Below are 23,987 nucleotides of genomic sequence, written 5' to 3'. Positions count from 1 at the left end.
GGTTCCTGGTAGATGCTATGATGGTAGCCGCCACCAAGAGAGAAATAGCCCAGGAGAGTTCCTTGGTCCATCCTCCTGACCATGAGGTCTAGGACGATGGATCATCTAGGGAAGCAGGTGTATGCGTCAGCAACCTCTTCTATAAGAGCACTGAACTATCTGGCCTACGTTATTCAACTACAGCGTGACCTGGTTAAGGAACTGGCTGAGTCGCCCCCACAGTCCATGTCGCAGGAGGACAGGCATACGTTCTCCGTGAGGATGGTTACCTTGACATTGGTTTCTAATACGTCCATGTGACTCCTCTCGTACACTACCGTAGTAGTAGCTAGGGCAGCTGGGTCTGGTGTTGCCATAAGGCATCACGCCTGGCTCAGAATGTGTCAGTTTATGGAACCCTTCAAGGCGTCTTTTGCGAATGCCCCTTATGACAGTTTTTCCGTCTTTGGAAAGACTGTCCATGACACCTTTGTCCAGAGTGAGAAAGACTTGAAGACACCGTCTGCCATCGAAATCCACTTCTCGAACCCGCAAAGGTACTTTTCTCGGAATCAGCAAGGGCAAAAGAAGATGTGGTTTTGTAAGTCTCAGCATTCCCAAGGCACTCGGGGCCCTTGTTAGAGGCAGAGGGGACAGGACAGGTGCTGGCCTAGAGGCAGAGGGGGTCCGAGGAATGCTGGGTCTCGAGAACCATTCTCGGACAGGCCACACAGCAGTCCTGAGGGATTGCCCGGCTGCTCTGCTCTGGAGGCAATCGGGGGTTGCCTGTTGCACCTGACAGCATGGGAGTCCATGTCATCATATCGTTGGGTGCTTCAGATAATATCCAGGGGCTGTTCAATCCCATTTGTGTTCCCCTCACCCCTTCCAAACACCTCCCAGATGTACCACCCATGTGAAGGGACGCAGCAGCACTATAGGTTTCCAAGTTGCTAAAGAAATGAGCCATCGAACCCCTAGATTAGTCCGGATGAAACATCTACTCCAGTTTCTTTTTGGTGCCAAAAAATGGGAGACTTGAGGCCCATTCTGGACCTGTCTACTCTGAACCTATCAGTTTCCAAAGAGAAGTTCCAGATGGTCACCTTACAGTCCATCCTGCCGTACCTGCAAAAGAGTGACTGGATGTGCTCGTTCGACCTCCAGGATGCTTACTATCACATAAAGATGCACAGAAGCTCCAGGAGGTTTCTCCGCTTCCGGCTAGGGGCCAATCATTCAGTTTCGAGCCCTGCCCTTTGGTCTTACCACAGCCCCCAGGGTGTTCACCAAAGTTATGGCAATGGTAGCGGCTCACCTGAGGCTTCAGGGAATTCAGGTCTTCCCTTACTGCTCCCACCAAACATCTACTTTGCCAGACCAGAGACTATTTTCTGTGCCTTCCACACCATCTAGGAATTAGTCAACACAGACAAATCTCTTCTCAACCCTGTCCAGGTTATAGAATACAAAGGAGCGTGGATCGACACGTTAAAGACAAAAGTCTTCCTGACCTCTGAGAGTATTCAAAGCTTATGGATGCATGTCGCATTCATTTATCAATCTAATCTCCCCTCAGCAGAGTTGGTTTTAAGGGCCCTAGGCTCTATGGCAGCAACGATCACACTTCTACTGTGTGCTCACTTACACATGCGAGTACTTCAGTGGACTCTAGTGGTGCAATGTCCTATGGATCTACTGTTGTCATACCCAGTACACACAAAGCAAAGCCTGCAGATCTTCCCTTCTTTGGTGGATGCATTCTTCGGAAATCATGGAAGGACGACCTTTTGTCACAGCCCCTGCCCAAGCAACAGTGACCACGGACACCTCCCAGCTAGGGTGGGGGGGGCATTGCATGGGAAGGACAGTTCAAGGCATGTGGTCCCCAGTCGAGACCAGTTTGCATATAAACGTTCTGGAGATGAGGGTGGTTCTTTTAGCAATGCAGGTTCTTCATGCCTTTTCTACCTCTGGGAACCATTGTGATTCAGTCAGACATGTTAGTGCTCTGGTATATCAACAAACAGTAACTGACCAGATCTTACCCTCTTTGTCACGAGGCCATGAGAGTTTGGGAATGGGCAATCTCCACCGGTCTTTTTCTTGTAGTAACACATTCTGGGACGGTCCAACATTCTGGTGGACAAACTAAGCCGGACTATTCTGACGCCTTAAGAGTGGTCTCTGAATCCTTTAGTAGCGGAACAGATCTTTCTAGAGTGGGGTCGGCCTTGCTGCGATCTCTTCACATCTCCTTCCAACGCGAAGTGCAGCGAGTTCTTCGCTCTGAAGCCCCTGCCAGGGGAATCCCCCAGAGATGCTCTAGTCCATGCTTGGCCTCCCGGTCTTCTTTATGCTTACCTTCCTTTACCCTTTATTCCAAAGTTCCTCCATAAGGCTGGGGAGCAAAGTGATCCTCATTGCTCCATTTTGGCCTCGCCAGGCATGGTTTCCCTTCTTCTGGTCTCATCTTCTAGCTCCTCCTTGGATCTTGGATCCCTTTCTGGATCTCATCTCTCACCCCTTGAGGGTCCCTCATCCGAATCTGGGCAGCCTGAAGCTCATGACTTGGCTGCTCCAGTTCCTTTAATTGCTAAGACTCCTGGGTTGTCTTTTTCGGTCAAGACTATTGTGGTGGCAGCTCATAAGTCATCCACCAGGAAGATTTATCATAGCAAATGGAAGCATTTTTCCATTGGGGCCTCTCAAAGGGATTTAGATCCTTTCATGGCTCCCATTCTGGGTATCCTTGATTTTTTGGCAAACATTTTTCAACAGGGGGCTAGCTCGTCTAGAGTGAAGGTTCAACTAGCCACCATTTCTCATTTTCGTGTTGGTGAGAACTCTGGCCTCTGCCAGATTTTGCAAAGCCTTTATCAAACGTACCGTCCTCTTAGTCCTCTGGTCAAAGATCCTATCCCCCTGTGGGACCATACTATGTTACTATGTTACTACAAGCGCTGGTTGACCCTCCCTTTGAACCTGCAGCAACCATAGATCTCAAGTTTGTCTTCTTAGACAGCCTTCCTAGTGGCTGTCACCTAAGCTAGGAGGGTTTCATAATTTCAGGCGTTGTCTGTCAAGGTTCCATACATGGTTTTCCATAAGGACAGGGTTTCTCTCTGCACCAATCCCTCCTTTCTTCCAAAAGTGGTATCCAAGATCGGTATCAATCAGACTATCAGTTTACCTGTTTTCTTTACAAATTTCAGAAACAAAGCTGAATACAAGTTGCATTTGTTGGATGTTCATAGACAGCTACGTTTCTATTTGCACAGGACCAAATTGTTTCGTAAATCTTACCAGTTTGTGTCCTTTTCTAAACCCGTTTTGGGTAAATGTATTTCCAAGGTGACCATTGCTAGGTGGATTTCTCTATGCATCCTTCACATCTACAGGGATAAAAGTTTGTCTCCTCCAGGTCAGATTAGAGCTGATTCGACAAGGTCCATGGCTACTTCTGCGGCCTTTTTGTCTCGAGTATCCTTGGACGACATTTGTTCTGCGACTACTTGGTCCTCATCTCATGCTTTTATTTCTCACTATAAATTGGATTTGACTTCTCAAAGGAGAGTGTCTTTTGGCTCCGCGGTGCTCCGGAATATCCTTCCATGAGGGCCACCCAGGTGTTCAGTAGCTGGGGACACAGTCCCACAGGTTGAAGATCAAATGAAGTAAACTACTTCAGATAAAGAAGTTATGTACTCACCATAACATTCCATCTGAGGAGTTCTACTTCATTTGTCTATAACCATCCATCCCTCCTTACCCCTGGCCTTACCATATGGGCATGTTTCATAGGTGACGCATTGTGTGCGGTAAGGTGGTTTGGATCAGGTTTAGTGTAGGGTGCAGCAAACTCGATCTGAGGGATGGAAGGTAGTGGTGGTGTATTCTGGGTAGGTGAGGAGCACGGAGCAGATGCTTGTTAAGTTGCCGGCTTGGATCCGATACAGATCCGGTACCCCCAAAGGTTGAAGACAAATGAAGTAGCACTACTCAGATGGAACGTTATGGTGAGTGCATAACTTCTTTTTTGTATTGTCTTCCCTGCAGCCCAGAACATACTCAATTCCCATATCCAGGGACTCATTGCTATAAATTCTATAAATTCATAAAAATTCAAATAAATTCTCTCTAAATTTATCCTTCAATTCCTGCATTTGTTTTTACATTCTTCTATAGAGGTATTAAGTCTACTAATCCTAACAAACTGAGCTTTGGTGACTCTCTTAAACACGTGGGGCATGCATACTGCTTTAATGAAGAAATGTATTCCTATGTGTGGGTTTTTTATAAACAGTAGTTTGAATTTCAGTCCCATCGAATGAAATTCTCACATCCGGAAAGTTAATACTAATCTCTGAACATGTCATAGAAAAACACAAAAAATCAGTGCCGTTATTCAAATAGTTTAAGAATACATCTGGTTCATCCCTACTACCATGCCAGACAAAAAACAGATCGTCCACATATCTCTTAAAGCAACTAATATTCTGAGAGTATTGCTGTGGGCCATGATATATAAATTCAGTCTCCCACTTATCCAGTACTAGATTGATATATGTGTTAGCAGTGGGAGTACCCATTGCTATGCCAGATATTTGATGGTAAATTCTTTCATTAAAGACAATAATTATCTAATACTAACTGAGGTAATTCACATATAGTTTCACTGAATCTGCCAGAATATTGCCCATTTTTTTACTAAAAGTCCCCTTATAGCATCTGTGCCATAACTGTTGGGTATAACAGTAAAAAGTGACTGAATATCGAGTCACCATCAAGAACCTATTTGTAATACTAGGGATTTGTATGTCCTAAACCAGCTAGAAAAACTTTTCAAAAAATCTGCAGCATCATGTATATAACTTTCTACATATAGTAGTTGTTTAGACAATACATTCTGAAAATGTACTGAAATGGGCTCTGTAGGCCAACCCCTCCCAGACACAACTGGTCTCATGGGTTTCCAAATTTTTGTGGACCTTTGGTAGCCCAAATAAAATGGGTAGTTTGGGATGTGCTACAGTAAAATATTGATAAAGCTCTATGCCAATGTCATTTATTAACTGTAAATCATATATCATTGTGTTAGTAACACAGATTTATACACATCATTACTGCTTGCACATTTAAAAGTGCTTACATCAGCTAAGAATGAAGACGTAGTATTAAAATACATTTATCCATAACAATAACAGAGCCACCTTTGTCAGCTTCTTTTATAACTATATTATCATACTGTATCAGCTTTTTCAAAGAAGTACATTCATCAGTAGTTAAATTAAACCTTTCTAAAAGAGCATTTATTATACACTTCTCTAATCTGCCTTTCACAAATGGCAGAAAAAGCAACAACCACAGGGTGTGGCTTGGTATAAAGATGCTAGAACGTTTCCGTACATTACTTTGCAGTGTCTCTAGATTTAAAGCTAATATTTACACAAAATTGCAAGCAAAGCTTCAAATCTGTTAATATGCAACATAAACCACCCACAGCACAGGGAATGAATTTCAGTCCCGTATTTAACAATGTTAAATCAGATGTCAGCTCTGTCTTAGATAAATTAATAACAAAATTCATATTAACAGTACCTTCCAAAGAAGCTATTTTTGAATTCTGAAGTTGCTTAGACTTCATCCCCTTTTTCTTTGTGTTGAACGACCACCAGAACGTTGTTTCTTCACCACAACCTATTCTGGTAGCTTTGGGTGTACAACCATTTGTTCTGTTAAAAAAAAAAAAAAAAAAAACACACCTCAGTGGACAAAGAGTTTCCTTATCACTTGTGGGCGTGTCTCCGCTGCCGACGTTGATGGTGTTTCATTGGTTAAACCAGCTGACAAGCCATTTTGTTGAAGTTCATTGCAATCGGGCTGTATATTCTGTTGCATTGAATTTAAAGGCAAAATGACATCATTCAGTTCATCCAAATGGTTAGGTTGCTTATTTGAGATAAAAGTGACATTCTTGGCAGTCTCAGAATTGTGTTTTATTTTCGGCCAGGCAAAAATCTGGCCATTACTGTAATCATTAATATCTCTGTTCAACGTATGCCTTTTAACTTTCTCAAAGCTCTCATCCAGTTTGGACAACTTTTCAAGCAATTTATCATAGTCTGCTATATATTTAGAGAATAAACTAGATGCAAAGATGATATTCTCTAACTCGCTTACCTCAGTATGTAGTTCTGCTTCAATCTTGACAAAAAAAGTAATTCATAAGCTTCATATATTTTAAACCAAGCTGTAAGTTCATTTCTTGCCACTTCTGTATTAAGGCAGGATACAGATTGGCATATGAACGCATGTTCAAAACCCTTAAGCCTCAAGGTACTATGCCCAACTCCAAATATGCTAAAAAGCTGTAACTTTGCCACTGTAGTGCCTTAAATTTTCTTACCATCTCAAGAGTAACAAATTGCTGCAGATAGTTATGTTCATTGTCACTCTGTTGTGAAGGTTTAATTTGAGAAAAAAAATGTTCTTTTTGTACAGTCCAAAAGTGGATTAGAAGACAGAACCAGGATCTCTTGTAGTTTGACTCATTTGCAGGCTGTGTTGTAGAATTAAAGCATCTCTACGTCTGTAGAAATAGAATAGAAAATGTACTGCAGGATTGCACCTCGTGCCACTAATGGATAGAGGCAGTTCCTAAATGCTGCATCCCTTACATGGGTCCCCTCAAATTATATATAGTGTGATCACATTTATTCTCACTAGGGCTAATATACAATTATTAGCCATGGGATAAGTAAGACCAATCAGGACATGTTAATTCTAGCACCAAAATGGAAATTGGGTAAGCTTAAAATGTCCTCCAAGTGAACCTATGTTGTGGTAGTAAATAGTTTTAAAAAACTGCCCTTTTTAGATCACTAAGTACCCCTGTCATCCCCCCCCCATCTTCAACAGCTTCCGGTGTCTCTGCTTCCCCCATTCCCATGCTCCCTTTAGCCAGCGTCCATATGAGAAAGCTACAGTGGTGCCTCAAGTCGTTGTGGCTCCAATAATGCCACCCGCTGGACTTTCTAGTTCCTTCCTTCCTCGTCTCAAGCGTGAGCGTTAGTGGTGGATTCATCAACTCTCTCAACACAGGTCTTCTTTTCCAGGCTCCAGCCCCGACTCAAGATCTCTCTATAGACACCTCAGATGGGATGGGGGTCTTACTTTGGCTCTGTCAAGGTTTCTGGTCTCCATCAGTAGTCAGACTAAATCCGTATAAGAGAGATGAGGGCTCTGCTTTTTGCTCTTCAAGCTTTTCAATCCCTGTTTCATCCTAGGCCTCTCAAAATCTTCACAGACAAATACCACAGTGATGTATGTCAACAAGTGGGGGGGTCCTAACTTTGCAGACTAGCTCTTCAGGTCAGGGATCTAGCTGTGACTCTTCAGGCTATTTACATTCCCTCAGAACACAATCCAGTGACAGAGTCTTTGAGCAGGTCCAGCACACGAGCTCACAAATGGTTGCTTCACAGATGTGTATTCATGGGCATTGTACATTGGTAATGGGATAGTCTTCGGGTAGAGTTTGTTTTCCATCTGAACAGACAGCTTCCTCTCTCCTGTTCCATAGTCCCAAGTCCTCTGGCTTTTAAAGTGGACAACCCTGTCTTTTCCTTAGAAGGGGATGTTTTTGTACGTATTCCCTCTGCCTTCCGCTGTTACCATGTATCTTACACAAGATCAGGCAGGTCTCTTCCAAAATCTTGCTAATGACTCAATTTTGGCCCATACAGCATTGGCTCCCTCTCTTTTCTCACTTGGCCAAGTGCAACCCCCACAAATTACCTGATGATGTGAACCTTCCCATAAGACAAGGGGTCTCTTATCCATCTCACTTGTCTGTTGTTCAGTTGACGCTCTGAGTGATAGGGTTTTGACCCCTTTTAAGCACCTCTTTTCAGAGGATGTGCTTTGGGTCCTGCAAGAGGCAAGTAAGCCCACTACCACTAAGTTATATTTGTCCAAATGGAAGAGATTTTCTCTCTGGTGCCTCTGTTGCTGTCGGGATCCCCTATCTGTGGAAATTCCTGTTGTTCTCTTATTTGTGTGATCTGCTCCATGCTGGGTTGGTATATTCTCCAGTTAAAGCTCACCTGTCAGCAATTTCTGCTCATCTGGCCTTGACTCCTCCTCTGGCCTCTGAATTTGAGGGCAAGCAATTTCTTAAAGATGTCCTTCATATCAGGCCTCCTAGGAAGCTTATTCCACTTTCCTGGGACCTCAGTTTTGTTCTTGAAAAATCGACTCTGGCACCTTTTGAACCTGATGCGTCAGCTTCCTTACAACAGTGTGTTTGGAGGACTGTTCTTTTGGCTCTCACTTTGACCAAAAGGGTATCTGAACTTCAGGATCCTCATAGCTGTTCCTCCTTTCTTAGGTCTTCCACAGAGATGGGGTGTCTCTTTGTACTAATCCTTCTTTTATGCCCAAGGTGGTCATTTAGTTGTCCCTTAATCTATTCATTTGCTTTCATTTTTCCTTTTCCATAGTCAGCCATTGAAAAAGTTCTTTACACCTTGTATTTGTGTAGACAGATCAGATAATGATTGGATCAAACGAAAGTAATTTGCAAATCTGAGCAGCTTTTTGTTTCCTTTCATTCCAGGTCTTTGGGTTTAGCTGTTTCTAAGCATACCATCTCTTCCTGGATTTCTAAAGACATTTCTTTTTGTTCTTTTCATGGTAAATGTCTTTCCTCATCAGTAGTGGCTCATTCTTCCAGGGCTATTGCTTCCTCTGGTGCTTTTTTCAAGGGTCTGGATACCAATTCCATCCTTGAGGGTGCTGCTTGGTCTTCTTCCCATACCTTCACTAAGCATTAAAAGTTAGATGTTTGGAAGATTAGAGATAGCTTTCCCACCTGCATGGGTTTCCAGAGGGCTCTTCAGAGCCATCCTCCTGACAGGTTTCCTCTTGAGCTTTTCCCTTCTGTTATAAATACTGAAACAGTGCTGTGGAAGAACATACTGCAATTGTGCAAAATCTTAACATAACGATAGATGTCCTCCTCTTCACTGCTGCAGTATTCACTCCCTCCCTCTTGCGCCTCTGCTCTAAGGCATATTTTTCTTAACCTCCTGGGTGAGGGGCTGTTCTATCTCTTCTCATTCTGGATGCACAAGTTCTTCCTTCTCCCTATGAATATTCTGTTCCTCCGGGGGATTTTTCATTTCTGAGTGTGTACATCCGTATGTCCCACACATTGTATGGGGAGCAGACATGTGACATATGGTGCCTGTAAGTATACTGTTGGGCTATCCTTGGCAGGAGATCCCTTCTGTTATGAATACTTCAACAGTGAAGAGAGGGACAATCTACTGTTATGGTAACATTTTACATAACTGTACTTTTCATGTAGTTTGTGGTTGAAATCAAAAATGTTACTGCAGGAAAGATCACTGGGTTTCTTCAGTCACCATTTCAGGAAGTAAGAACTGCCTATGTCACAGCTTTTACTTGAGATTTGCTGGACTCTGAGAAGATGGAGCAAAGTTTTGTAGAGCAGAGGAGTACGTCAACTGCTAATAAGTGTGTATCAGGCTATTTAATGAGTGCAAATACTTTGAGGTATGACTTCCTAGTGAGTCTCTAGCTTTACATTTGGGGCTTACTTGGGGGAACGGGTTGAGTATGAGGCTGTTTAGCTTTAGAGATATGTTTTCAAGTATCCGTTCGTGTTTGTGTATTCATCCCTGAAGGCATGGTATGCAAATGTCACCAGACTGTGGACTGACTATCTTCTCATTCAAAGGATGCAGGTATGCAGTCTGTAACACTATGAATTGGTTTAATTTTTCCACGTCTTTTGTGCTTTCTAATACCATTAACAGGAATTAACCCCATTCCCAAGTCAAAGTAGGATTAAAGTTTGTGAAATTACTATTTTCAGAGTTAGCTGAAAGTACTCTTCACAGCACACTGTGTGCCAAGAATCGACGACTCCTGCAATTCATACGGAGTTGCATGTATTGGTAGCATATCTAAATGCAACTGTAAATTCTTTTTAGACAGATTCCTCCTCCTACTATTGGAATTGTCTGGTATCCTTCTCCCACTTTGCCCTCATTCCTGCTTTCAAATCCTGGTATTTTGATTTTTTTGTCTCTGTACGTAAGAGACTGTAATCACTGGGTGCAGCAATTTCAATGATCAGTGCTACTTTTGTCTTCTTTTCATGGAATACTTTTTCTGGTTTTCTCACTTCTGTTTTTTGAACCGTTGGTAATGGGTATCCCCATGGGATATACACTTCCTCAGTCTCTATAATGCTTTGTGGGTTATGTTTGCAATGCTTGTCAGATACTTCAGTGTTGTAATGCTTGGACAATCCCCAGTATAATAGTCTTGCCACATTATTATGCCTTTCAGTGTGTATAGGCCCTCGGCCATTAGTATCACACCTAGCAACAAGATGTGCGATTGTTTACAGTTCTGTTTTACGAAACCTGCATTTGTCTGTTTCTCACATGTTCAATCGACTTTATAAGCTAACTTACTGATGAGAATGTTTTTTGGAGAAAAACAGTCTCTGTTGTTTGAATCTGTAAATACGTTTGGATGATTGCACAGATACAACAGGGATATGGTAAAAATGAGAATAATCTCATGGAACATTAAAAGGCGGCATTCTTTGGAAAAGAAGCCGTTCTGGCATCATCTTTATAAGCAGTATTCAATATGTAATATGTCCAGGAGACCCATATTTTATTTTATTTAACATTTGTTTCCTGGGAAAGTCCGACTGGGACAGAGCCCATTTTCAGCGGCAGCCTGGGGAGTAACACTCCAGACGCATGTCTTTGGAATGTGGGAGGAAACCCATGCGAACGCAGGGAAGGACATCCATACTGTCCGCACAGAAGGCACTCAGTCAAGAATTGAACCAGAGAATTTTTTGCTGTGAGGCGACAGTGCTAACCACTGCACCACTTAGCCACCCATTGAGATATGAGAACAAGTGACCTGGAAAATGGAGTAAGAAAATGGCTTAGTCATATCATAACCTCCAGTAATATTGGCAGCTCATGCTTAGAGGCTATAGTAAGAAAAAGTTTTAACATTCAAATAACTAAAAGAAATAAGGATGGGGGAGGCAAGATCATCATAATAGAATGAAAGATTGAACACTGAAAAATGGTAACATTAGTATATGATTCTTTGCATACAAAAAATGTAGTCCTGGGTATCTTGAGCCAGAAATTTTCATTACAACAAAGCGCACATCCTCCTGATTTCTAAGTGTATTGGAGCTTGACTTTAAATTTAACCTTAGATAAACCAAATCCCAAAACACTTAATAGGATTCAAGTGTAGAGAATTTGCATGAGGATGTGGAGAGAGAATTTAAGTAACTCTTTCTGGGTTCGATATCTAAACAGAAAATTCTCATTGTCCTTCCATATCATTGTTGCAGTATTCATCACCTCTGGGATCACCTGCCAAGCATAGCCTAATGTCCGACCAGTATACCAAAGCCTTTATTACATGGGAGCATTGTACATCAGATGTATGCTCCCCACATAAGCATAGGGCATAAAGGTGATGTACGTACGCTCCCATCTCAGTCCGAACACTGTTGTGCATTAGTTTGAATGCCCTTCACTTTGCTGGTTATACCAAGCATACATCTTTAAGATAAGTATCCTGTTTTTTTTTTTTGTTTTGTTTTTCTTACATTGCCTGGTGGGTTACATGTCATCCAAGAAAGGGAAATGTTAGTGTGGGAGGCAGATTCCCCATAAAGACCACCACATTAGATGTCTATTTTGCTTAGGTGCATCTCATGACAGCACTCAGTGGTCCATCTATCAGGCTTTTGTACCCTTGCTTTGCTTTCCATTTACTGTGAGAACCAACATCTGAAATGTTTGGTTCAGGGTACCATGGCGGAATCCATTTGCCCCCAGGTACAATCACCACGCACAAAAAAGACAAATCTAGGCCTGACTCTGCTGCTGTCCAGCTTCCACTGGATATCTGTCTTGAGGTGAGTGAGAATCCAGAGGATAGTTCAGCGTTGCCATCAGTTTCTTCTGCCATGAACTTCTGAGAGACCGGCATGGAAACTGCTTCTCGTACGTCCTGAGACCTTGCAGATGTCTGCCACAGATGGTGAGGGGAAGCCAAGGCTGGCTATTTCCAAGGGGGCTAGAGAGGTTCCTCAGATCCTTGTTGGGAAGAGGTGCTCGGTACCTTAAATGAATCCAGATGAGGGTCCAAACCTCTTTGTTTTGTCAGAGCAGATGTCCCAGTGAAGTGGCCGATGACTAAGCATGTGGTGTCAGCTCCCAGGGATCCACAGAGAAAATGGCAGGACTTCACTCAAAGCTTCTTCAGTACCTTGATGACATTGAAACCTCCTCATGGAGTTTCATTTGCTGCACCTCCTTGGTCCTCTACACTTGAGGGGTTAGGGACCAGGAGTCTTTGGATGAGGATTCCGACTCTGAGGCTGACTTTTTAGCCTATTCCTGTCAGTTGCCTTCACCTTTAGATTATGGTTGTGAGCAGGAGGAATCAGTCAGTCCTAATCCTCCTTTGGAGGAGCTTTCCATTGTTGACACGGTTTTGCGTATGATGGAGCATTTTAAATAATAGTGCTTTCAAGTATTGGACATCCAAAAAAGGTACAAATTGTTACAATAGACTCTCCTAAACCTTCAGCCTTTTCTGCAGTTTCCGTGACTCAAGATTTTCAGTCTCAGCCTCCACCTCCTAAGAAACCTGGTCGTTCCATAAGGTGCTGGATGCCTGCAGGTTCTTGTCCAAGTACCCTTCATCTGATCCTGTGGTGATTTTCATGTCTAATTATAAGCCTTCTAGCCTGTTGCCCTCTTTCAAATGCCTTCCTTCTGATAAGGACACTAGAGCCATGGAGAGGATTGTTAAAAAGGTATACTCTTCGGCCAGTTTAGCCTTTAGGGCTATCTGTTAACCGACTCGTATGACAAAGTACTTTCTGTCCCTTCTTTCCCAGATTGGGAAGATTGTTTCTGATATCCCTGACTCTGAGGGCAGAGCCTCGGCTCTCTCCTTGCTCACTTTCATTTCTTGGGTTGCCTGTCACTCTGTTAAATGCAGCTAATGCATCCTATAAGGCTGCTGCCTCTGGCTCAGCGATGAGGCTCTATTCCCTGTTTCATCTACAAGCCTTGGTGGATATCTAAACAAAGCTGCTGGACACTCCCATGAATAAACAGAATTTAATTGGTACTGCCATGGCTGAACTTTTCAAGACCTTACAGGATCAAGGTAAGGTTATAAAAGATTTGAAGCAGATTTTTTAATCACCTATTCCCAAGTTTCAAAGGAGCTATCCTAATAAGACTGCATTTTTTTTGTGTAGGCTCCCTAGACAGTCTTCCAAAGATGAAGCAGCTCCTAGGCTTTTTTTTCTCCCTCCAGATAGGTCCACTCAAATGCCTAGGCTGCAGAAGCAGTCATTTCCTGTCAATTCTACACCTTCTGACTGTATGCGCACTCTTCTTCTCGGCCAGGTTCCTTTGTTCCTCAGGCTTTCTTTTTCTCTTCCAGTTTGGTGGTATGCCCAGCAAGATGAATTACAGTGCGCCAGCATCCTTTATCCACCTTACCGACCCTAAAAGAGTGAAGGGAGGGGGGGGGTCAAATAAGGCAGGTTCAGCTGACCCGATTGAGAAGAGCAGCTGGTGACAGCTGATAGCTGTGAGGAGAAGAAAAATCTACTTTGCTTCATACAGGGGATTGTGACCGTTGAAAACCTACACTGGATCCACAGTCATATTGGTGAGTAGTAGTCTGTTATGTTTTCACTGCTTCATTGGTGTCGTCCTTGAAAATCCAAGTCAGATAAAAGTTTTTAAATTTAAGTAAAATGGCTTTGCTTTTCTGTCTAAATTAATGAGATCAGAGGGAGAAAAAAATTGGGTTTACTACCAAGGGAGTGAGTAGGGGTAAAACTGCAGAAACTTGAATTATTTGAAATAGCCATCAGTGTTGTGGCAGTTAATTTGTTTTTCCATGCTGTCATTTCAGACTAAATCAGGTGTAAAGAGGAAAGCAGATACTACAACCCCTACCACTTGTCTCATCAGTACCAGTAGTGAATCTTCACCAACTTCTGAAGTGCACAAGTCTTCTAAACAGACTTCCAAAAAGGGAACCAAACCACGGGTTAAACCTTGTAAACAAAGTGTGCCTGACTCTCAGCAGCAGTGTTGGAAAAAACAGAAGTTATCAGGACAGTTAAAGTTTTGCAGTAGTATACTTAAAGAAATGCTGTCAAAGAAGCATGCAGCATATGCATGGCCATTTTATAAGCCTGTTGATGCTGATGGTTTGGGTCTACATGATTATTACAGCATTGTAAAACACCCAATGGACCTCAGCACTATAAAGGTAAGTACCATGCAGTTTTTAATACAATACAGTTGCTTTGACAACAGTTTCAATGGTTTTAGGAAATTAAATACCTGTTTAGATGAGCATGTGTAAAGTAAAGAATGTGTTTACCTGCATAAACGTGCTTGCACGTGGGCATAAATACAGACTAGATTGCTTATGTGTACGGGCAATTACTTAGTTTGTTTCTAGCTTTTGGTCTTCTCTCAAAAGACAGTAAACATAGAAAAGATATTGCTATGAGAAAATGTAAGGGTGTGTGTGTATGTGTAGACACATACACATGTATGTATATTTATATGCATTTGTCTGTGTTCACACACATGTTTGTTGAGTACTTCAGTATATTCTGCTTTGGCAATCCTTTATAGAGCAGAATATTGTTTTCTTGTAGTAGTTCATAAGATTATGATAGGTAACTTAAAGCTAATTGGTTCTCAGTCATTAAGACTGCTGCTTTTACAGTTCTATGGTCAGTCATTCCTAAACTTTCGTCAGTGTGTTTGTATAGAGTTTGCATGCACTTCATCTGTATGGCCTTTCTGTGGGTATTCAGTTTCCTTCCAGATTTACCCAAAACACATGCAACATTTACCCTTGGGCATGGGTCTAGGTCATGGCTGGACTAGCTCACTAAACTGGTTATCAGATGATAAATTTGGTGTATTTATACACAATACTGTTTTATTGTATGTAGTTAAATTGCCTTAAATTTATAATTCTTTATTTAATGATTGTACTGGTATTATGTTTTTGTGAATCCTTATAAAGCTTATGTAAAACTTAATATATTGAGTACAAGGACAAACCGCTATTTTCCACCCGTTGCCCAAAAAAGTACCTAGATGGACTTAATGTAATGTTTGTGTGTTCAATTCTTTGCCACTGTTTTGTGCAGGAATTGAGCTCGTCTAGACTTTTGGTGTAGGTCTTTCCAGCCATAAACTGGTTTAGAAAATGTTTTGATTTTTCATGGACTGTCTAAGTTTTGAATACCCCTAGAGGGTTTGTTTTGCTTCTTTTGTTTTGCATGAGGTGTCTGCATGATAACAAACAGCCTTAGAAAATTAGAAAATGATTGTTGATAAAAAAGTTAAAAGCATAATGAGAACAGAGAGCCTAGAAAAAGTAATGTCTTTTTCCTCTTCCAGCTATAAAAGACTGCATCTCATTCTTCCACACATTCACTGCAGCCGACTTCTAAACTATGCTCATTTCCCAGCTTTGGTGTGTTAATGTAGCTACAGTTTGACTACAGTCTCCTGGCTCTAGCCCTTAGGCATGATGTTCATCAGTCCCACTGCTGTAGTAGTCTTTAGACTGTATGGGTTGTCTTGCCCAAGATGCATCATCTAGCCAGCTTCCAAAAGTTCTGGCTTCCTTCCACACTGACTGCTGTTTGATCAGCCCTGAGGTTAGAAAGCATCATCAGAGTGGAAAGTACTTTCTTACCACCTTGTGAAGAAGCAGCTTAGAAGTTTCACAAGAGCAGCAGCCTGAACTTTAGCTCCTTTTTATGGCAAGCAAGTCTCCTTTGGAGAACTTTTTAACCCAGAAAGACATTTATTTAAGGTGGGTGTGTGTGTTTACAAAATTATGGTATTTTACTTCAGCAGTTCTGTCCCATAAAGAAAACCCAGACTTTGTTCAATATCAGTTTCCTGTTAGGGACCACTGTTTGTAGCTTTGGTTAGTCTTTGGGTTTATTTCATGATGCAATGTACTACTTTTGAAAACCTTTGTGATTTTTGTAAAGTTTTGTATGTGAAGTGTTTTTATTTGGACAGGGAAGTCTACATGTAAAGCAGCACCTTTGTTAATGCTGTAACAACTTACCTGCCATTATTTTTCAGATTAATTTTATTTTAAAAGTGTATCTAACAGAAGTGTTGTATGACACTTGCCTGTTAGTGTTCTGGGGTCATTTTTGTGTGTGTGTTTGTGCAAGTGGAAGTGTACTGTTAATGCAAACTATTTGACAAACTCACCTCTCACAGAGTCATTCCAGTGCTACTAGCCACATGTGAAGTTCCCTTTCTCAATCACAGCTTGTGCTTACCTTGCTTCTGCTGCTCCAACTTCCATGGTTCCTAGAAAGAAAAAAATATCTTACCAGAGTGTCCTTGCTGATTCTACAGGCTCAGTCTTCACATCAGCCACTGAACCAGGGTCAGTCATGTCCTCAGCTATTCCATTGTCCGATCTGGGTATGAGAGCGCCATATTTTGTGGGACACTGAAGTTTTTTGGGGGACCTTACAGGATGTCTCTGGGGGGAAGAGACACCTTAATGGAGCAAACATTTCTTCAAGTCAGTCACTACAGAAAAAAGGTAAACATTGTTTATCACAAGACAAACTGATTATGGACAGTCTCTCCTGGTACACTGTATACAGTACCTGTAAATCAGGTCAGTTGAAGTGTTCCCGAGGAAGACATGTCAGATGATTCAGACGTAGAGACAGAGTTCCATCTTCTGCCGATTCTCAAGCCAAAGACTCTCTTGATAGAGATACTTGGTCGCTGCGTCTTTCATTGGAAGAATTTTCAGTTTCTCATATTGCCAAGTTGATTGAGGTGTTTTAGGGGAACAAAAGGAAGTTGCCCCTGAACTGAGGAGATTATATGATATGTAGTCTTACTCTGCTACTTCCTCTTCTGGTTACAGCCTTGGTGAGGAGGTAGATAGGGTTATCTATAACAGCTCTGATTCACACACTTAAATTCCCAAAGAAGCAGATAGGTTTAGTGTTTCTCATACTAATCAGCACTTGTCTTCTAACCTTAGGTCTGAGCCTGCAGCTGTCTTGACACCTTAACCAGCAGGTAACAGCCTTCAGGGATCATCAAGCCCGTCCCCTGCAGACATGGGGACACTTTGAATAGATTTGCTAAGAAAAAAAATTTCTTCCATTTGTGAGCATAGAAGTCTTATCTGACTCGTAAGTGGCAGTTCATGCTTCTTTGTAAAGATAGGTTGAAATATCTACCTACCACTCTTTCCCCCTGAAGGTAGAGCCTACCTCAATGTCATTATTTCCAACATGTCTCAAGTATCTAAACATGCTTTAAATAATGTGTGAATGATTTTGCAGGTAATGTATATTGAGATCTTCTGTTGCTGTTTTGAGGAGCTATGCCTGGGTGCATAACAAGTCTGTTTTGATGATGTAAAGTTGAAATTTTGAATTCTGCTTTGGATAAGTAGTTTTTGTAAGGCCCACTCTGGTTCTCAAACAATTTATGACAGGGGAAGTCAATGCAGGGAGTTTCTAATTGTTTTATCCTCTCTCTGCCCATTTTACAAATCTTTCAGATCCTCTCCATCTAATAGGATAAACTGTAGCTGCCTTCTCATACCAAACAGAAGAATCATTAAGAGATGGCAGAAGAGAATCAATCAGAAACAATTTTTTTTTCTAGTAAAGGACAGTTTATCTGTTTAGAATGACTGACTATACCAGCACCCCTCAGCTCCAGTCTCTCAAAAGTCTGTCCCAACCACTTGCTCCATACATTCCCCTGTTAGTAGGGTTGCCACCTTTTCAGATGGCCAAAGTTGGGCATTTTCTGTAGAAATGTGAGGTTTAGCAAGACAAACTGTATCCCTAGCCAGTGCAGAGGACTGAACTTCACCTTTTTGTCAAAATAAAAGGTTGTATGTATTATGCAAGTTGCTTATGCTGTTTTATATAACATTTGGATGTTTCACATACAAAGGTAATTGTTTTATGCAGTTAAAGAACACCTGGATAATATTTTTTGGCTTAAAATCTTAGGATATTTGTAATTTTCACTCCCCCCCCCCCCTTTGCAGGGCATATCTGCCCAAACCGTCTGTGGTAACCCTACCCACTGGCAACAGATTGTGACAGACTTATGGGTGTTATGTACAGGAGGGATACATTTGGCACCAGATTCAAAAACATCCTTTCAGGGGACGTGTTCAAAAAAACTGCTGCTGTACTGGCATATGGGTAGCATAGCCCTGCTACCCTCCTTTTGGCAATCTGTCAAAGCTCAGCACTCTTACCACTTACTATCTGTGGGTGCAAAGGACCAGTCACTTGGCAGGACCAGGATTGGCCTTCACAGTCTGACAGGACCCTTTCAGTTTTCTAGTGCCACAGTAAGAGGAGGATCTCTAGATTACCTCCGCAACAGAGCTCAGACAAAGAACCCTTTTGGGTTTTTATTCCTCTCTGCCTATTTCTATATGTGCTTGTATTGTGTATTCTGCTGATTTGCTTACGTTTTCCTTTTGGAAAGTTGTATGTACTTGGAGTTTTATTTCTCTTACAGTATAAATTAAACTTCAGAATTTGTTTCTGTGGGGTTTTAACCATCTGAATATGTTTTAGGACCATTGATGAATGTTTTGCATAGTTTTTGCACTAAGGCCATTTTAGTACAGTTCCTCTCATTGCCATGTGCTGCCAGAATTGCGAGTAAATCGTGGCTGTTATTTCGATTGATTTAAAGGGAAAACTTGCTGATGCAGTGTTTATTTTCCTCCTTTCAAATATGTAGGTTGTTGGATCTGACCTAGACACCGATCTCGAAGCTTATTGGATCAAGAGCTCTGATGTCTCCTTTACCCACAGTTCCCTAGGTTGTGCCTCAGATGCTTGGATCTCATTTGCCATTTGAACAGTACGAATGTGCACAAGAGCTCTCCTTGATAGTAGGCTTTAATATTATCTTTTTACTGCAACTCCTCTCTTACTGTGAGTTTTTCTCTCAACTACTACTATTTTTAGTTGTTTCCCGTAGACTTTTAATGATTTCTTTAACTGTCTTAGTGTAGTTAGCCCTTAAGGCCTTTGGTCTTCTTTCTGTCTTCTATGTATAAATGTAATTGTAATATATATATAATATGTGTTTGTATTTGATTAATAGATTTGTAGAGATCTATATAGATTTATATATAGATATATAAACCTCTTCCTTTAGCTTTTCTGTTAGGTTCATAGGTTCATACTAGGCTATCTGTTAGCTTTCAGGATGTTTTTCTGTTAGCTTTTAGGACATTGGAATCAACAGGCTTCACAAAGTACTGATTGTAGGTGCAAACTTCCTCCACAAAACCCACACTCTGTGTGTTTATCATCATGGTGCTGCACAACCTGACAGAGTGTCAGTCTTTTGCATCTTTCAATGCCAGGTCCCCCCAGACTAGAAGGGACAAGTTGGTTTTAAAGGGGGTTTCTTCAGCACAGACTGAGGCTACCCTCAGCACCATCTTCTCTTTTGAAACGAGACAATCCTAAGATTAAGGCTCTAGAGAAGGAAATGGACAGGGACAAGATAAGAAGGGAAAAAGAAAGGATCTCTAGAACAGACTACCTCAGTTGGCCCTGATCCCAAGATTCCCAGAAGGTCGGAACCTACACAGACTCAGGAATAATCTTCTCCCCACACCAGCTACTTACAGGGTCCATTGGGTTCTAGACTGCAGTCACCCATTTTACAGGAAAGAAGAAATTCACAACCACTTTTAGTATCATTGTCCACTCAGTTGTCTAGAGCTCGACATCAATAGAATGATGAAGTTAAGGGCACAGATAAAGCTTGGGGTTATCCTGGTACCATCTCCTAGAAAGGTACCAAGTGAAGGCTAACTTGCCCATTTCCTTGTAAGAATCTGTATTAACTCCCCTTTGGGATTATTGGAATTCCAGACCACCTTTGTCTGTGCTGGAGCTGCTTACATGTTTGACACTGATTGTATCCCTCTCTGTCTCGACTTTGATTTATTTGGACTAAGATGAGACTGAGCTGAAGCTTTGTTGCTAAGCTCCAAGAGGGTGAGTCGACACCAAGGTTTTCAGAGTAGTCTCTTCCCCTTTGCTGCTTAGGCCCTGGAAAGCTCTGTCTTGAGATTTACTTTGGGGGCTGGACTCATCAGTGTGAAAATCTCCCTCTCTTCAGAATTGGGGGGGGGGGTCTTCAGTTGCAGTGGCAGCTTCTGCTTTCAAGACTTTTGAAGGGGTTTTGGTAAATACCAAAGACAAGGTGGCTTCAATCAATTTCCACCCAAAGCCTCATCTGCACTCTGTCTTCCCTTCTATATCCTATCTGACAGGGACATTCAGTACCAGTTGGCTTCTGAGGAAGTTTGCATTGTTTCCTGTCTGATTCTGATCCTTCTAACATTCCCGTAGAGGGTGTTCTTAAAAAAATGAAATGTAAAAGGAGGCACCTGGACTCTTCCCAGAATCTTTCACTGAAGATACTGACTTGGAAGGAGGGAGGAGATTCCTCTCACTTCCTGTCTGAAGATGTCACTTTTGAAGACCTCCTCAAATTAATGAAACAGAGATGGGGTTGGTCGTCCAAAATCCCTTCACTGGATGGGTCAGTATTCCTGGAGGCTTTTGGTACCGAACCAACATCGTCCTTTATGTACCATCCATTTGATCGTCTTATAGGTCTTATGGCTCATGGGCATAGAATGTGTCTGATGTGATGGAGCCCTTACCTAAGAAGGCCGACATAAGCACCAGTGGATCAGAAGCAGTAGAATAAAGGTCCCACCAGTAGGATGCTATGGTGGTGGCAGCAGCAGCCGCCAAGAAGGAGCTTTCTGAAGAAAACTCATCTGTTCATCCTCCTAATAGGGAATCTAGGGCGGTGGACAGATTTGGAAAGTGGGCTTTTAAGTCGGCGACTTTCACCCTCAGATTGAACTGTCTTGCCTATTTAACAAGGTTCCAGAGAGACCTGACTAAACAGATCACCAAGTCTCTCTCGGGACTGCTGCCAGCAGATGTTCAGAAAACAATGGAGTGTCAGATTTTTCCTCCTTCAATCATCTAATGGTGACCATGCATCTGCTGTCTAACAGCTGATGGTATGGCCAGAGCAGCAGGCACAGGCATCACAATGTGCCACCATGCATAGCTGCGACTGTGACTTTGCAAAAGGCTTTGTCATCCATTGTTAGCACCCCTTATGGTTCCACCTTGTTCTGACTGAAAGTCAAATATACCATCACCAGGAGTCAAGATGGCACGACTCTCTCCATGCAGTGGAAGTACTCTTCACCACCACACAATGAAATTTCTCTAGGAGCCAGCGATCACGGAAGATGATGTGGTTTTACAAATCAGTGTACTGTCTATGACTCCCAAGGTGACAGACTTCCCTAGCAGAGGGGGAGGCAGTTTTAACAGACGGTACCCAAGAGGCAGAGACGGACTGTAAAATCAAATCTTTCACAATCCATTTTTCGAGAATGCTTTTCAGTGCTCCTCAATGGTTGCCTGACTGCTGCGTTATGGAGGCAGTCAGGGGGAGTCTTTCCCTGCACCCTCAAGCCTGACACAAGATAACATTAGACTCATGGGTGCTAAGGAAAATATCCAGAGGCTGTTCCATTCCCACCCCAGAAAGAAGAAAGTACATAATATTCCACCCAGTCAGTGGAATATAGGGGACTTAGCCACAGAAATGTCAAAACTGGTAGAAAAAAGAGCAATCCAATGCGTCTCCCATGACCATTTAGAATCCAGAGTCTATTCCAGGTTCTTTTTAGTGCCTAAGAAAACTGGGGCCCTAAAACACATTTGGTATCTTAGTCACCTAAACCAACTCATAAAACGGATACAATTTTAGATTGTCACAGTTCACTCCATTTTGCCCCTTCTGAGGCAGAACAATTGGATGTGTGTAAATATCCAGGATATCTACTGTCACATCAAAGTAGTGAACACTCTAGGAGGTTTTTCCACTTCTGGTTAGGGCCAATGATGTCCACTGCAGAGTGCTCCAATTCATTCTCACCACAGCCCCTAGGGTGTTCACCAAGATTGTGGCAGTAGTAGCAGTAAACCTGCACCTACTGGGGATCCAGCTCTTACCCCTATATAGACAATTGTCTCACCACTACCCACACTGAGCATCTCCTACTTGCACACCAGGACCAATGTACACCAGTTGTTTCTGAATTTAGGAATCTCAATAAACCTATCAAAATGTTAGCTGAGTCCAACTTGGACTATAGAGTTTATAGGATGCCACCTAAACACAGATGCTCAGCCTTCTTCAGTCGAGGAATGAGTCACTATGTCTAATGGCTCTTCAGGTTCTACACCACCCAAAATCATCAGTGAGGTTAAATCCTGTGTCCTTTGGTCTCATGGCATTCACAATTTTAATGATTCCTTTAGCAAGATTTTTCATGAGTGCTTCACTAGACTTTAGAAGTACAATGGTCTCAATCCAGTCACACTTTACATACAGAAATTCAAATTACGTAAGTCTGCAAAAAACATATCACTTGGTAGATAACATTTCGGTCTGTGACCAATGGCCATACTTTCCAGATGGATTCACCAATTGCAACAGTGATCACAGATGCATCCCCTTTGGGGTGAGACATTTCAAAAGGAAGATGGACCAAGGTATGTGGTCGTCATCAGAGGCCAATCTTCACATCTGTCTTGAAGATGTGTCCTCCTAAGTTTGCAGGCATTTCACTTCCTATTCCCCAAGGGTGTAATATCCATGCAAACAGACAACATGACTGTTGTATGGTGCATCAACACAGGGAGGAATCTGTTCTAATCATTGTTGAGAAGCCATGAGGGTTTGGCAATTCGTGATATCTTCACAACGCTTTCTGATGGCGATGCACATTCATGGGATATCCAGTGTACTAGTGGACAAACTGAGCAAGGCAGTGCTGATGCCTCATGAGTGGTCCTTCAATTCTATAGTGACTTGAGCAATTTTCAGTTGCTGGGGTTGACCTTGCTACAACTGTGTCCTATCTAAACAACAACTGCAGCAGGTATTTTGCTCTGATTTCCTCCCACAGGGAGAGTCACTATGGGATGCTCTGATCCACAGCTAGCCTCCAGTTCTCCTGTATCCTGTTGCCCCTTTATCTTTTATGAGTAAACTCATAAGAAAGCAAGGCAGTGCAAGGCCAGGGTATGATCCTCATTGTTTCCTTTTGGACTCAACAAACATGGTTCCCTGATCTATGGCCTGTTACATCTTTTGTAGATCTTGAATCATTATCCAGATCTACTGACTCGCCCATCTGGACTGCCGCCTCCAGATTAGATGTCCATGAAGGTTCCTCTAGTTTTAACCATAGCCAGAGATGCCAGGCTTCCCCCTGCAATAGTTGGCATACTTTCTACTTCACAGAAACTGTCAACTAGGAAAATTTACCACAGTAAATAAAACAGATTTTCAATTTGGGCCTGCTCCAATGGTCCAGGCCCCTTTTCAGCACCAGTTCCTTCCATACTTTAGTTTTTGTCTGATCTCTTTGACAAAGGTTCCAGTTTTGCAACTCTTAAAGTTCATTTGGCTGCCATTTCCAATTTTCATGTTGGACATATGTTGATTGCATCTCTCTAGATATCAAAAGCCTTCCTCAGAGGTACATTTCTGTTGAGACCTCCCATTAGAGACCCAGCAACCCCCATGGGACATCATTCTGTTACACGCTTTAACCCAGTCTCTCTCTGAATCCACTAGCACAGTAGAGTCAAAATTTCTTATGTGGAAAACTGTATTCCTGGTTGTAGTAACATCAGCCAGAGAGAAGTGAAAACTACAAGGCCTCTCCTCAAAGCCCCCTTATGTTTTTTTTTCACT

General features: G+C 42.2%; 1 protein-coding gene across 3 annotated transcripts in view; it reads left to right on the top strand.

Annotated features, from left to right (window-relative positions):
• LOC122813371 (bromodomain-containing protein 3-like) overlaps positions 1-23,987 on the top strand; it is a 1,265,442-nt gene that overhangs the window by 761,150 nt on the left and 480,305 nt on the right. For all 3 annotated transcript variants that reach the window (XM_044085658.1, XM_044085659.1, XM_044085657.1), the window contains one exon: positions 14,008-14,370. In XM_044085658.1, coding sequence (XP_043941593.1) covers positions 14,008-14,370 — 363 coding nt within the window. The remainder of the gene's footprint in view (positions 1-14,007; positions 14,371-23,987) is intronic.

Source organism: Protopterus annectens, chromosome 10.part0 (assembly GCF_019279795.1).
Source record: "Protopterus annectens isolate FY-2018-M chromosome 10.part0, PAN1.0, whole genome shotgun sequence".
Lineage (NCBI taxonomy): Eukaryota > Metazoa > Chordata > Ceratodontiformes > Protopteridae > Protopterus > Protopterus annectens.
The sequence above is the reverse complement of the archived record's forward strand: the minus strand, read 5'-3'. Positions and strand labels throughout refer to the sequence as shown.